Source organism: Capra hircus, chromosome 3, assembly GCF_001704415.2.
Source record: "Capra hircus breed San Clemente chromosome 3, ASM170441v1, whole genome shotgun sequence".
Taxonomy (NCBI): Eukaryota; Metazoa; Chordata; class Mammalia; order Artiodactyla; family Bovidae; genus Capra; species Capra hircus.
The window spans coordinates 61,007,550-61,022,494 of NC_030810.1; the positions used below are offsets into that span (position 1 = coordinate 61,007,550).

The 14,945-nt window shown below is 37.0% G+C and overlaps 1 protein-coding gene across 4 annotated transcripts in view; it reads right to left on the reverse strand.

Annotated features, from left to right (window-relative positions):
* The window catches only part of TTLL7 (tubulin tyrosine ligase like 7), a 171,850-nt gene that overhangs the window by 80,689 nt on the left and 76,216 nt on the right, over nucleotides 1–14,945 (reverse strand). For all 4 annotated transcript variants that reach the window (XM_018045669.1, XM_018045672.1, XM_018045671.1 and 1 more), the window contains exons 8-10: nucleotides 14,295–14,459; nucleotides 8,183–8,341; nucleotides 2,994–3,088 (exon numbers count right to left, since the gene is read on the reverse strand). In XM_018045669.1, the coding sequence (XP_017901158.1) occupies nucleotides 2,994–3,088; nucleotides 8,183–8,341; nucleotides 14,295–14,459 (419 nt within the window). The remainder of the gene's footprint in view (nucleotides 1–2,993; nucleotides 3,089–8,182; nucleotides 8,342–14,294; nucleotides 14,460–14,945) is intronic.

Here is a 14,945-nt window from a genome sequence, read left to right on the forward strand (position 1 = left end):
ACTTCCTTATCTTACTACAAGGAGTTACCTTTGAATGGAATGTCCTTCCCCATCCTTGTCATCATTTTATTTAGTACTCACCATACTCTAGTTCTAGACATGGCCTTGGAAATACAAAGATGAATAGAGACATTGCCCTCAAGCTGCAATGGTCTAAAGAGGGAGAGGGGAATACAATGTAAATAAATACACAAGTTACAGTGGATGCTACTTAAAAAGTGATAGTAGTAGGGGTGACTGCAAAAGCGAGGAAGTAAACCACTTTGCTACAGCAAAGGCTTCAAACAGAAGGTCAGCTTTGTGCTAGGTATTCAAGAATGAGTTAATCAAACTGTGGCATATACATGCAATGGGCCTTAACAGGGAAGGAAATTCTGACTACATGCTACAATATAGATGAATCTTGAATACACTGTGCTTTCCCTGATGGCTGTGATGGTAAAGAGTTGGCCTGCAATGCAGGAGACCTGGGTTTGATTGGGTCAGGAAGATCCCCTGGAGAAGGAAATGGCAACCCACTCCAGTATTCCTGACTGGAAAATTCCATGGACAGAGGAGCCTGGTGGGCTACAGTCCATGGGGATGCAAAGAGTCGGACACGACTGAGAGACTAACACTTGAATACATTATGCTAACCTAAATAAGGCAGTTACAAAACAGCAAACAGTGTATGATTCTACTTGTATGAAGCACCTAATCAAATTCATAGAGACAGATAGCAGAATAGGTGTTTACCAGGGGCTCGTGAGAGGGAAAAATATGGAGCTGTCTAATAGGTACAGAATCTCAGTTTCACACAATGAAAAATTTCTGGAGAAGGATGGAGGTAATTATTGCATTATAATGTGAATGTACTTATTGCCACTGAACTGCACACTTAAAAATGGTTACAGTAGTAAGTTTCAAGTATATTTTACCACAGTTTTCTAAAAATGAGTCAACATTCACCAGAGGGACAAAGCTAAAAGAAAATTTAAGTGAGAATACACACAAATTATGGACATGCAAAATAGCACTGTTCTTTAAAAAAATCAATTCCAAGGCAGGGAAAAGAGAAGAACAAAAGGTGATCAGGTTGGCAAGAGATGCAAGGGCTAGATTACAAAGAGTCTGTGTCTAAAGATCAAAAATGACTTGTAGGCAATGTTTAAACGTTCTGATAATGCGGCAACAATCTGAGCAGAATAGTAGAATTTACAAGTATCTCTTTAAATGTTGGCATCACTCAGGCTCTGCCCTTGCCCCTCTCTACTTCTCAATATATACACTCTATGTTCTCATCTACTGGATTCAACAGCAAACTATACATGTATGTCAGTCACATGGGGGTCTCTTATCTCCTGGGACCTCGTATATCAACTCTCCCACTTGACAATTCCACCTGAGTGTCTCAAAGCACTTCAAAATCAGCATGTTTAAAACTGAATTATCTCTTAATTTCTACTTCCCCCATCACTTCTAAGTCTGTTTCTTGCCTAAAACCTTTATCTAAATAAAAGACATACTGTCAAACAACTCATCCAAGCCAGAAATCATGGGAGACTTTGAACTCCCAGCACCTGCTCCTATAGCAGTAGGCACTCAGTAAACACTTTTTAAATGACTTGGAGAGCAACAGAATGGAAACCACAAGATGGGGCGAAAGTCAGTGCTGAACCAAGGGGATCAATAAAACAGACCAGGAGAGAAATGAGAAGTCCTTAAACTTGAAGAGGAGACTAAGAGTTTAAGTCATACATTTGACAGGACTACTTAAACCATATGTATGCCAAAAAATGTATAGGCATATTGCTTAAATAATCTAAAATATCTGATATACTTGTATAAGTGAAATAAAAATTTCCTATTCTATATCTCTTTCCTTCCTATTTATTTCCTTTAGAATAACTGAAATATTAGAATTTAGGCAAATCATTCTCTGATCATACAAAAGGGGTCATATGAAAATTTCTGAATAAGCTATATCTCAATCTCTTTTTAATAATGCCTTCCATATAAATCTACTTCTCAATCAGGCATTTACTAAATGTTTGAAAATATTTCAAGTAAATAAATTGCTTGGAGGCATCCCACAGCTCTTACAGAGTTCTTGAAATAACAATTAGAATCAATTGAGACCACAAAATCCCTGAGCTTAAGTGACCTCAAAAGGTCCTAGAAGTCATTTGAACACTTATACTAGCAGACTGCTCACTATTTCATTAAACAATCCAGTTAAACTTCTAACAAGTTTCTCTCATAATAAGATAACAGCTTCCCACATAGTAACATTTCAAATATTTGATTTTCATGATCATATAAATGGCAACCAGTCTAATAATATTCCATTGATCCAGCAATCCCAGTTTTGGGTATATATCCAAAGAAGTGGAAATCAGGATTTAGAGTGATACTCACACTCCCATGTTCATTGCAGCATCATTCACAACAGCCAAGACAAGGAAGCAACCTATGTTCATCAATGGATGAATGGATTTAAAAAAATGTGGTACGATGGAATATTATTCAGCCTTAAAAAAGAAGGAAATCTTGTCTATTCTTTTCGATGGGAAAAGTTAAGCTCACTTAACTGCTTCTCTTTTCCATTTACCCTGGCAGCCTGAAATATTAGGAAGACCTCTGGACAGAAAGGCAGGAAATGCATTTTTGAGTTTTCTTTACCTTCTGAGTGACCTTTATGCTTTAGTTTCTTCTTATGAAGTAAGGAAACAATCTAGGTTTCCTAAGGTATGCTCCAATTCAATAATCACACCAATAACGAAATTACAGCATATTTATTATAGGTTCAAATCATACAGGGGGGAGGGGAAGAAGAATTCAGGAGGAGAGGAAAAGATATTTAAAAAGAAGAAAATTAAATGGGTTTAAAGAACAGAATCAAGAAACTCAAAATATAAAATACTAAAATTATAAACCAATTCTATTTACAAATGACTGTTCTACACCAAACATGGTAAAAAAAAAAAATCCAGAACACAGAGGAAGCAACTTACCTGATATTTAGTAGCTTCAGTGCATTTAGCAGCACTCCCTTTTTCACATCATAGTCTATTTTCTGATCAGTGCCAAAGCTCGGAGCTCGATTGATCTGAAATTAACAACAACAAAAAACAATGAGTGACCAAATGTTGGCAGATCAATCTATATTCAGTAAAAGTTTTTTACCCTAATGTGGGATCCTGACCAGTAGAAGGACTCTACAATAAACCTCAAAGCTCTACACAGTCGATGGTCCAGTCACTACTGCCACACCTGCATTCCCCATCACCTTAATTTAAGTCAAGGACTTGCAAGGAATTGACTGTCATCACTGCTCCTTCCCGCTGCTGCCTTATCTCAGGATTTTGCAGTCAGCATTATCTGCTCTCTCTCCAGTCCACTCTCTCCAAATTATCACCCCATGCATTCCAGGTATTAAATTTAGAAAGTTAAAGTGATTCATCCTGACAAAAGTTTGGATAACCAGTAATAAGAATAAGAATAATAACACGGAACAAAAAAATAACATGCATGTTACCAATATAGTAATAATTATATTCATATATGTATTTTGCATGTTGAAATTATCAGTGCCCTCTTTTCACTGCTTTCAGATCTTCTGGATGGATCATCCACTGCTGCCTAAAAAATAAATTTTCTCTCTTTCTATCTGGGTCAGACAATAATTCATCAATTTTCATTTTACTTCATTTCACTGAAAGTACTTGGAGGATACCATTAAAGGTATCTGAAGACTAACCTGTATAAGCTTTTCTAACTGTTTAAGGATTCATGGAAATCAATGAGCCATTTGTGGCTGTTCTACTTTACTCCATCATTTCCAAAGTTTCATTAAGGAGAAAAATAAGAAGCAATTATATATACTTTATATATATATATATATACACACACACACACACACACACACACCCAGAAATGTAGTTTATAATATGCTACAACTTCAAGAGCTAGAGTTTTTGTTTTTTCTTTGCTGTTGTTGGGTTTTGTTGTTATTGTTGATGTTATGAAAATGTAATTGGGATAGCAGATATTTAGGGAAATTACTTATTCTATTAACTCAATTGATGAGAACACTATTGAGTTCAAAACTACAGCTTAACTTCCTTAACACCAACTAATTCCACAGGCTATGTCAAAAAACATGCATGCTGCCACTCATAGAAGAGGGTCATCTTATGCAAATCCAGCACCACAAGAAACAAGGTAACTGACAGCATGCACTTTACAACTGGCAGCTTAAGGAAATACCACGTTATAGTTAAATCATCCAGGAACATAAGTGCTTCTAATCAGAAATGTGGCACAAGATCGCTGCAGAAAAATTAGAAACAAAAGGCCAACAGACAACAGAGAGATCACCTGCAATCCCAACACCTAGCGTACTGTTAACCATCTGACAAATGGTGTTCCAGATATTTGCTACACATATTCATCAAATTCACTTTACCTTCCAAACATATCTCTACACTAAATATTTTATTTTATAATCAAGGTTTTCTCTGAACGGTGTGCCATATAAATTTTGTATGCCATCATTTTGATGGCTACATGGTATTCCTTGTGTAGAGATACGGCAAACTACTTTCTTCAATAGAGATATGACTTACTGTATTATGTCCTTGCTGATTTCTGATTTAAAAGGTGATGAACCTATTTCTATCTTTGTGATGCAGACTCAAGGGGAAGAGTATAACTTGGTAATTGCAAGAACATGCATTTGTTCCAGGGGATTTTGAGAGAGGGAGTTTATTCTACTACTTCAAAGTTTCACTCATTTCCTCTTACAAGTGCAGAGAAAGGATAGAGTAATATATTTTATATAAAAAAAGGTTCAGGCATTCCATCTCTATAATTTATAAAACAAAGACAGTTCTGCTGCTAGATATAACAGGATTATTAAAATAAAACAGACATTTAGGAATCGATGATTAAGTCGTTCACTGAAATGTTATCTATCTGTATAGAAAATCTTAGTATTTCATTTCAGACTTGCAGCCTGGAATTCTGCCAGGCATATCCCTCCACCAGGATGGTAGGGAGCTCTTGATACAACACAATCACAATCCTCTCTCTTACCTATTTCAGATTCTTCACTCTACTATCATTTGAAAGAATTTGGTCTATGAAGAAATATGCCTACATACTAAAAAAACTAATATATGGAAAGGTAGAAAAACTTAACTAAATTAACATTTTGGATTTTAAGTTTTATGAGAAATTTAAAGGAAAAAAAGAAAAGAAAAGAAAAACCACAAATGGCTGACAGAAGAATCGCCGAAAATTACAGCTCCATCCAGCCAAACTTCTATGTGATGACTTCTTTGTTCTCATTTCCTAACATGGTTGTAAGAGAGACAAAGCTCACAAGTGTTAGAGTCTTAAAGCACAGCAGCTTGTAAATGCACACAGAAGGAAAATTAATAGAAAGCAAATTAAATTAATATATTTATTAACTGTCCAAATCATAGTTTTATTATCCAGCACAATCATTTCATGCACAGATGAAAGTTTCCATAATAGTTTCTGGGCTCCTAAATTACTGCTGTTGCCTCTGGCCTATAACTTACCCCAACCTCAACCCCAACTCTCCTAATCCCTGGCCCCTCCCCACTTTCTACAGCCTTAAGAACTCTGACCAGGTGTTCACTCTTTTGCAAAGACTTTTTTTGAACTCAAAAATATACACATGTACACAGAGAGATTAATGATTGTTTGTGCTGCCTCCTGTTTCCTACTTAAACTTGTAATTATTATTATAAAACACATAACTGAGTCCCCTACAAAAATAGGATGCGTATTCTCTTATTTTTCTTTAATCTCCCATCTGGTGGAATGATCTGCAAATTAAAGATACTTAACATACTAGAGGTATATTTATACTCCACTTAATTTCCATGTTTTTCCCTAAAAATGTTTTCTATGATTGAAAATCTCTGTAATTTGCCACTATGAGTCATTGCCTGTGATTACTGAAGTTAACTAAAAGTTATCAAATGCTCAGAGGCATCCTCTGCCTTACTCCACTTGATGGCGCCAAAAGGTTTTTAACAATGTATGTTCGCATTACTATGATTTCAGATTCTTTTAACTGTTTTGATATAATACATGTTCAGTACCCACAGCTGCCTATTATTGTGGTGTTTTTTTAAAGGGCTATGATTGATTTGAAAATGATGAAACAATGAATATAAAATTAAAATAAGTTATTGTGGGTGTTTTTAAGTGGTTTATTGATCAGGAAGTTATGGAGAAAATAAAGTATGAAAAAATATGAATGCAAACATTGTATTTTTGAGCTTTTAAAAAATACATAATTCAGCCATTCAGTCAATTCTGATCTAACCAAGCAGCAGTCAGCTTCAGTTAGGCAAATGCTTTTAAAATTAGGTGAATAAAATACCTATAAAATCATTATTTATTATCCTTTCAGTTCTATTTCACGCATGTGCCTTCACTTCTTTCCCACCCCATCAAAGCTAAAAGACAAGTATAGGGCAAAAAAATACAAGTAAGAACAGGAATTGATACTTCCAAATTGTAATGCTGGAGAAGATCTTGAGAGTCCCTTGGACTGCAAGAAGATCAAACCAGTCAATCCTAAAGGATATCAACACTGAATATTCACTGGGAGGGCTGATGTGGAAGTTGAAACTCCAACACTTTGGCCACCTGATGCAAAGAGCCGACTCAGTGGAAGAGACCCTGATGCTGGGAAGAAAGGTTGAAGGCAAAAGGAGAAGGGGGTAGCAGAGGATGAAATGGTGAGACAGCATCACCAACTCAATGGACATGAATCTGAGCAAACTCCAGGAGGTGGCGAGGGACAGGGAAGCCTGGTGTGCTGCAGTGCATGGGGTCACAAAGAGTCAATATAACTGAGCAGCTGAACGACAAAGAACAGGAAAGGAAATGAAGATAAGAAAATGGTATAAATAAAGAAGAAAATGTCAGGACTAAGTAAGAGGAAGGGCCACTGCTCAGAGTCAAGTGCTTTCACATTCAAGGAACGGAGGAAGTAAAAGGATACATAAAGTTCTTCACATGTATCTTATTTCTAGGATCCAAGCCAGGAGCATAATTTGAATACCTGACAGAATTGTATTTGATTAGCAATATAATACACATTATTTGTTCACAGTAGATTCAACAAACGCACACATGAAAGCAGGAGCCCTCGAACTGGAAGTGTTCTTTCCTAAAAATATATTTTGAACGTCTTGATTTCACCTATCACTCATTCAATTTGCTTTCCAAAACCTTGGTATTACAGATGTAACTTCTAATTTCTAAATCATTAGCAAAAAAAGAGGTAATCGACTTAAAATTAAAGGTAGTTGATGGTGATATCTTCTTTAATAATATATTCCTTAAAATGTAAGTAATCTAGTAAATACTAAGTGTTTAGATGGGTGCTGTTTTCCTAAATACAGTATTTTGTGGCCATGCGATCTGTGGAGCTTGATGATCAGAACCAGGTGTACTGGTTGGGGTGCTGTAGGACCACATGACTGCTTAGGTCTCCTCTATATACAATAAAAACATGTCAGAAAAGAAAGGTAAAAAAATCCTAAGCAGAGATTATTTTCATTTTTCCTTTATATTATTCTGTATTCTCTAAATGTTAAGTGACCTTTTATAATGGAAGAAAAATAATGATGACTCTAACCACAGGGACTGGCAGAAAACCAATCCAAAGGCATGGCTGATAGGCTAGACATGAGAGGAGCCCTAGGCACATAATACGGTCTTGAAGAATTCCTGTTACCCAGTGTGTTAGGTATTAACTAAGATTAATGAGCTAACTGGAGCCTCTCTCCTCTAGGAGAGTTTGAAGGGGAGGGGCACTGAAGCCAGGGAACTACAGTCCCGCAGCCCAAGCATCCACACAGAAGAAACCCAACATCCTGAAGTCACGAGGTGGTAGATCTGTGAAGCTGAGAACACAGTAAAGTAGACCTCCAATCAGTAACAGGAGATCCATGCGTGTATGCAAAACACCTAGCCTAGAAACTCACCCAATGCTGATTTGGGAAAAGTAAGATCAAACACATGGAGCCACTCTAGCAAATGTATTCCTTGAATTCTCATTCTCTTCCTCCAACATACTCCACTCAGGCCTCTCTATGCTCAATGAATGAAATAACAGTACTCGCTTATCTTTCTTCTTAAAGAAACACCTTACCTCCAGCAGCCATGGCTTTAGTTTTCTATCCAACAAAATATCAAATCCCAGGACTTCAAAGCAGACACTTTCACTTCCTGGAGGTTGACCAGGTCTGCACATTCGATACGCATGTAGGACATGAGGTTCTGCTACAATCAGAGTCTTCACCACCAATTCCTATAAGGATTGTGATTAAAAAAACAAAAATGAAAAGCTTTATTTCTTTGTGTCTCATTTATATACGTGGAAATAAGGCCTGGATTCAGTAGCATCCCTGGTGGCTCAGATGGTAAAGCATCTGCCTGCAATGCAGGAGACCCGGGTTCGATCCCTGGGTTGGGAAGACCTCCTGGAGAAGGAAATGGCAACCCACTCCAGTACTCTTGCCTGGAGAATCCCACTGACAGAGGAGCCTGGTAGTCTACAGTCCACGGGGTTGCAAAGAGTTGGACATGACTGAGCTAATTCACTTTCACTTTCGCTTTGGCCAGGTTCATGAAACTCTATTGTATCTTATCCCTACTGTTGCTCAGACTGTACTTCACCCAACTCACACCCTGCCCACTGTGGTCCAGGCATGCTCGCCTTCTCTAGGCTCTTCGCACTAGCTGATCCTCTCCCTGGAACACTCTTCTCCCAATAATTCAATGTCTGGTTCCCTGATATTCAGAGTCTTTCCCTGACACCTGAGTCAAAAGTAGGCACCCAAACATTATTGCTTACTGTGTCACTACACAGCATAGGCCCAATGATCTTTTTTTTCTTTTTTTTTTAGAGCAGAGTCTTTGTATCATTTACAACCCCATTCCCAGTCCTTACAATAGTACCTGGCATTTAGTAAATGCTGAAAATCATTTGTGAACAAACAAAATAAAAGTTTATGAATGTGGCTTGAGTTTGTTAAATAGGTAAGCTAGGATCATAGTGCACCTTGTCAGAAACCCATACAAAAGGGGAGGGGATGGGAGGGAAAAGAAATTCCAAGGAGAATAACTATTTCACATACAACATTATAGAACCTCCATTTAGAGAAAAGCTGAAAGGCCAAGAGGACAAAATTTGGGAGAGGCGAGTTGGGAGAGGTGAGTTTCTCCATGCAATGATGATTTTGTAGTTCAAAAGGTTTATCTGAGATCAGAGTAATGCCGATCAACAAACTATCAACATTTTCTGTGAGGACACATAACATGACGAGGGTGAGTTACTAACATTAATAAAAGAAAAAGTTGGTTTACTGAAGTCTGAGAACAAGCTACGGCTTGCATAAAAGCTGTCCCCTTGGTTTTTGCTTAGAATATATTATTTTGAAGCCCCTCTCTACACGTAGACAGCGTATTAAAAAGCAGAGACATTACTTTGCCAACAAAGGTTCATCTAGTCAAAGCTATGGTTTTTCTAGTAGTCATGTATGGATGTGAGAGTTGGACTATAAAGAAAGCTGACCGCTGAAGAATTGATGCTTTTGAACTGTGGTGTTGGTGAAGACTCTTCAGAGTCCTGTGGACAGCAGGGAGATCCAACCAGTCCATCCTAAAGGAAATCAGTCCTGAATATTCATCAGAAGGACTGATGTTAAAGCTGAAACTCCAATACCTTGGCCACCTGGTGCAAAGAACTGACTCATTTGAAAAGACCCTGATGCTGGGAAAGACTGAAGGTGGGAGGAGAAGGGGACGACAGAGGATGAGATGGTTGGATGGCATCACCGACTCAATGGACATGAGCTTGAGTAAACTCTGGGAGTTGGTGATGGACAGGGAAGCCTGGAGTGCTGCAGTCCATGGGGTCGCAAAGACTCAGACATGACTGAGCAACTGAACTTAACTATCCAGTATAGGCGATATTTTATGTCAATTAAGAATCTGGCTCCAAAGTCAGACTTTCTGGGTTATTCCAGGCTTTTCTACTTGCTGGATGTGCAACCCCAGTCATGTTGCTTAAACTTTGTGAGTCTCATTTTTCCCAAAAGTAAACTGGTAATAATAGTAATAATACCTGCTTTTAAAAGACGGATGGAAGGACAAAATGAGACTCCATGTGAAATGCTTAGTGCTTCAGTTCAGTTCAGTCGCTCAGTCGTGTCCTACTCTTTGCGACCCCATGAACTGCAGCACACCAGGCCTCCCTGTCCATCAGCAACTCCAGGAGTCAACCCAAACCCATGTCCATCGAGTCGGTGATGCCACCCAACCATCTCATCCTCTGTTGTCCCCTTCTCCACAGTGCCTAGAACGGAGTAAATCTTCAAGAGGGGTAAGCAACTTAATTACTATTGCTATGTTTATCCTTCATTCTTCTAGAACTCCACCTCTTATGTCTGGTTAGCCACAAATATTCCACTGCCTGTGGAAGTAGCACTTATATGACCGAAAAAAATGGAAGACAAAGTTAATTTCACTATTACCCAGAATCCCAACACAGACTGTATTTGGGTCTGTCAGAGATGCCCTGTAAGGCTGTTCTCAGAAATTTTATTCAAAATAACAAATTCATGGAATTAATAACACCATAGATATGGAGATAAAAGAGAAAAGACTACTTTACATAAATCTTGAGATATTATTGAAACTACTTGACTAGGGAAAAAAGTTAAAATTTTGGCTAACAATTGTCTATGCGAAATAAGACATGGTTGGGGTGAGGAGGTGGGGATGAATATTTAGACTCTGAATTGCAAATATGTGTTTTTTCTACATAAAAGCAACATATTTTCAAGAATGTAAAGACAAGATTGCATGTATATGTGTAGTCAAGAATGACATAATCAAACACAAATTCCACTAATGCTTCTAAGGATTTCCAGTATTGATTTATTTAATTTTTACCTAAAGTACATAAAAAGCATTCAGTAAGGATGATTTTATGAATGGTTTTAGTCATTTTTAACCTTGATGGCCTGATTTTCTCTTGATTTCTTATTCGTTCTTCACCAGCACTAGAGCACACATAAAGAGTATTGATGAATGTTAGTTTTCATATACAGACAGCTACTTCTTAGATAAATTACTATCAATAAAGTGGTCAGTGAAAAAAGTTCTAAGTTAAATTCATGAAATTTGTAAACTATTTAGATAAAAATTTACTGCACAATTGCCCTCTCCACCTTCTCTTGTCATTCTCTCTTTTATATTATCCCATTGATTGATCTTAAGAAGATATCTGGAAGTATATGCAATTCTTAATAAAGAAGGGAAATTTTAAAACAATTACATAAATATAGTCAGTTTGAGAAGATAATTGTACGAAAGTACTTGGAAACTGTCAGTCTATTATTTATTAATTGGTTATTTATAAGATAATTGATAACTAATATAGGCAAAATTTATCCATTTTTAGAAAAGATCATGAAATGGGTCAGAGCACAGTTACTATGCTCAGGTCATATCTGAAAATTATGTTCTAGGCTCTAACTGAAAAGTTAATTTCCATACTCATTAGTTGGACTCCTAATTCAATTATGTGGGGAAAGTACCACTTAAAACCAATGTCTATAAAGCTAATGGGACTCATTTTTCTCTCTGATTGACTCTCTGTATATTCCTCGCCAAGAAAACCCAACAGATTCCAACTTTTCACAAAGACTTCCCTGAAGAATCAAAGTGAATAATTTAGTAAAGAAAACAAGAATACCAGAGAGTGTCTAAAACTTGGTCTCTGAGCTTGTCATCAAACAACCCATTCATTAAATCATACAGGTATCACAAAGCAGGATCTACCATCAATGAGTTATTTTCCAAAATTGCAAATTTCAGCAACTTGATGCTTCTGACCCACAGGATAGTAAACTATCATTATGAAAATATTTTTGGAATTTCAAAAAAAAAAAACTGGCCTATAAAATACACAGACAAACAAACAGCGTTGTTGGAATCAAATTTCTTGTTTGGATGTATTCAGTCTCTCAGGAAGATATAATAGAAAGTTAACAAATTGGTAAGAATTTGATCAAATCCAAGTGACAAACTTCAAAATTTGAAGGAACCGCTAAATTTCTAAAAAATTTGAATCTGTTGCCCATGTCTATAAATCAGGAGACTTATGGTACCTACTGACAAATTAGGAAAATGAGGCACACTGGGCCCAGAATGCCACAAGGCACCAATAAGCTGGTGCTGAGTAGTGTCTATCCCCCTTAGACCTTGGATGCTCTTCAAATTACCACTGTTCTAAGCATCCCTATTTTCTTCTATCCAGATTACTTCACTCCTTTTTGCTTGTCTGACACCTAAGGACCTTTGCGTTTACATTCTGTGACACAGAAAAGATTTAGAAAGAAACAACCAACAAAACATCCAGAAAAGGAAGAACTATAATGATGCTGATTTTTCTCTCTGATTTTCTCAAGAGAATTGAGTTCAACCAACAGTGAATTTCCATGTCCATTTTCCATGATATCCTTATATAAATATATGTCATTTGTCACAGAAGGAAAGCAACATCGAATTGTATAGCCCTCATCACATTAAGTATTTTCAGTAGACATATTCCTCTAACTACGAGTATAACTTTAATATTTCTGTTAAGATTAATAAAAGAGTCTGTTTCATCAAGGTTATCTTCTCATATGTGTCTCCTTCCCTCTCTTAACCATTACCATTTGGAATTGCATCCCCTGCCATGGCTTTAGTTATGAATCTCACCCCATACATATACAGTAACTGCCTGCTTTTCTACCTGAGAAAGAATTTCAAGCTCAACGTATCTAAAGTAAAATCCATCATAGCCTAGTGGACTTTTAAAAACTTGATTCAGGTGTTAATTCCTCCAGGAAGTCCTCTTCCTATCTCCATCTACACTATACTCCATCTATACCCTCTATACTATACAGGCTACTATATGTGATCTTAATCTATATCCCCACAAATCCAATGTATGCCTATATGTTTTGTACTTGATAAACTGCATTTCATTAACAATTTATGTGCAGGTTTTTCCTACCAAACTCTTGAGGCTTGGAGTTATATCTTGTGTATCTTCAAATTAACAGCCAGAGACAGGCTTATAGTACAGCTTCAGCAAATGTTTACTGAATAAATGAACAAATAAATATATATAGAGAACTCTTTTCTCTCATCTGCAAAACTAAGCTCTACATCTTCTTCTCAAAATAAATTTCTTTCTATTCTGTTTCAAACAATGCCACACCCATTTGCCTCATAATTATTCCTTAGAACTACAGAGGAATCTCTGAATACTTTCCCACCTCCCCATTCTGAACACTCAGTTCATTTCTAAGGTCCACTTCACTGTCACCTCTTTCAATTCGGACCATCCTTTTCACTTAAGCTACTCTCAACTGCCCTCCTCTATCTACTCTTGGTCTTCACTCTAACCCATCTAGCACTCTTTCTCAGATTTATCTTTTTAAAGTCATAGCCTTTGGCATTATTACTCTCTTCCCTTAAAAACTGAATGAATCCGTAATGTCTACCAAGTTAAGCCTTGCTTTTCAGACCTAAAACTTAGTCTTCACATATATTATCGTAAGTCCTCATGAATCTCCCACAAATACAATATGTGCCAATCTGGACCTCTTTTAACTATTCTCATACCTCCATGCCTTGACTTATGCTTTGAAAAGTGAAAGTGAAAATTGCTCAGTCATGCCAACTCTTTGGGACCCCATGGACTGTAGGTTGCCAGGCTCCTCTGTCCATGGAATTCTCCAGGCCATAATACAGGAGTGGGTAGCCATTCCCTTCTCTAGGACATCATCCCAACCCAGGGATCAAACCCAGGGTCTTCCTCATTGCAGGCGGAATGTTTATCATCTGAGCCATCAGGCAAGACCAAGAACACTGAAGTAGGTAGTTCTCCAGCAGATCTTCCCAACCCAGGAATAAAGACGGGGTTTCCTGCATTGCAGGCAGATTCTTTACCAGCTGAGCTACCAGGGAAGCCCGATTTATGCTTGGGCCTCCACTTAAAATTTCCTTTCCAATCACGAGCAGTAAAAGTACTACTTATCTATTGGTACTACTTATCTACTTGTGACAAACTTCACTTTCTTCATTAAAATACACTATATCTGCCCAGTCTAATGTAATCGGTTCTTTATATTAAACGGTTGTTGATTCTTCCAAGTAATATGAGGAGAGACAATTAAAATTATGAAATGGTGCAATCTTACTGAAATATCACTCCAAAACTTAGCCACATCATGCTGATTTGCTTGTAGGAATTCTGTAAACCATTTGATGGAACGTTTGCTGCCTTTGTTTTCAGTTTCATCCCTTTCAAAACGTTCATTATGCTTGTTCACAGAGTAGTTTGTCAGATGCATGTATAACTGGGTCTGTAACAAGTAAGAACCAAAGTTGTTATCACCTATGAAACTCTAGAACCATGAGGTTTCACAGAAAAGAAAGTATCCAAGGAGAAAAGACAATTTTAAAGTTTAAAAAATACAGACCGATAATTTCATGATTATATAATTTTCAAATAAAATTCAATGGCACATTTTTCTAAAAAGGATTATGAATATAGTCATCTACAAAGCTACTCGGTATGTTATTGAAAATATATCTACCATAGAAGTATGAAAATAATAATAAAATGTAGGCTAATTAAATGAAAATGCAACACTATACACTGCTAAGCAAGAAAAGTGTTATAACTCTGAAGTTTGCTTTTCTTAGCTGGTTTCATTTCATGTTTTTCAAAATTTTCATGCTAATTTGTTTTGGGAAAAGAATTTTCTGAGACAGCATTCTAGGTCTTTTCAAACAAAACTTTTAAAGTTCAAGTAAGTAGCAGAAACTGAGAAGCTGTATACCAACCA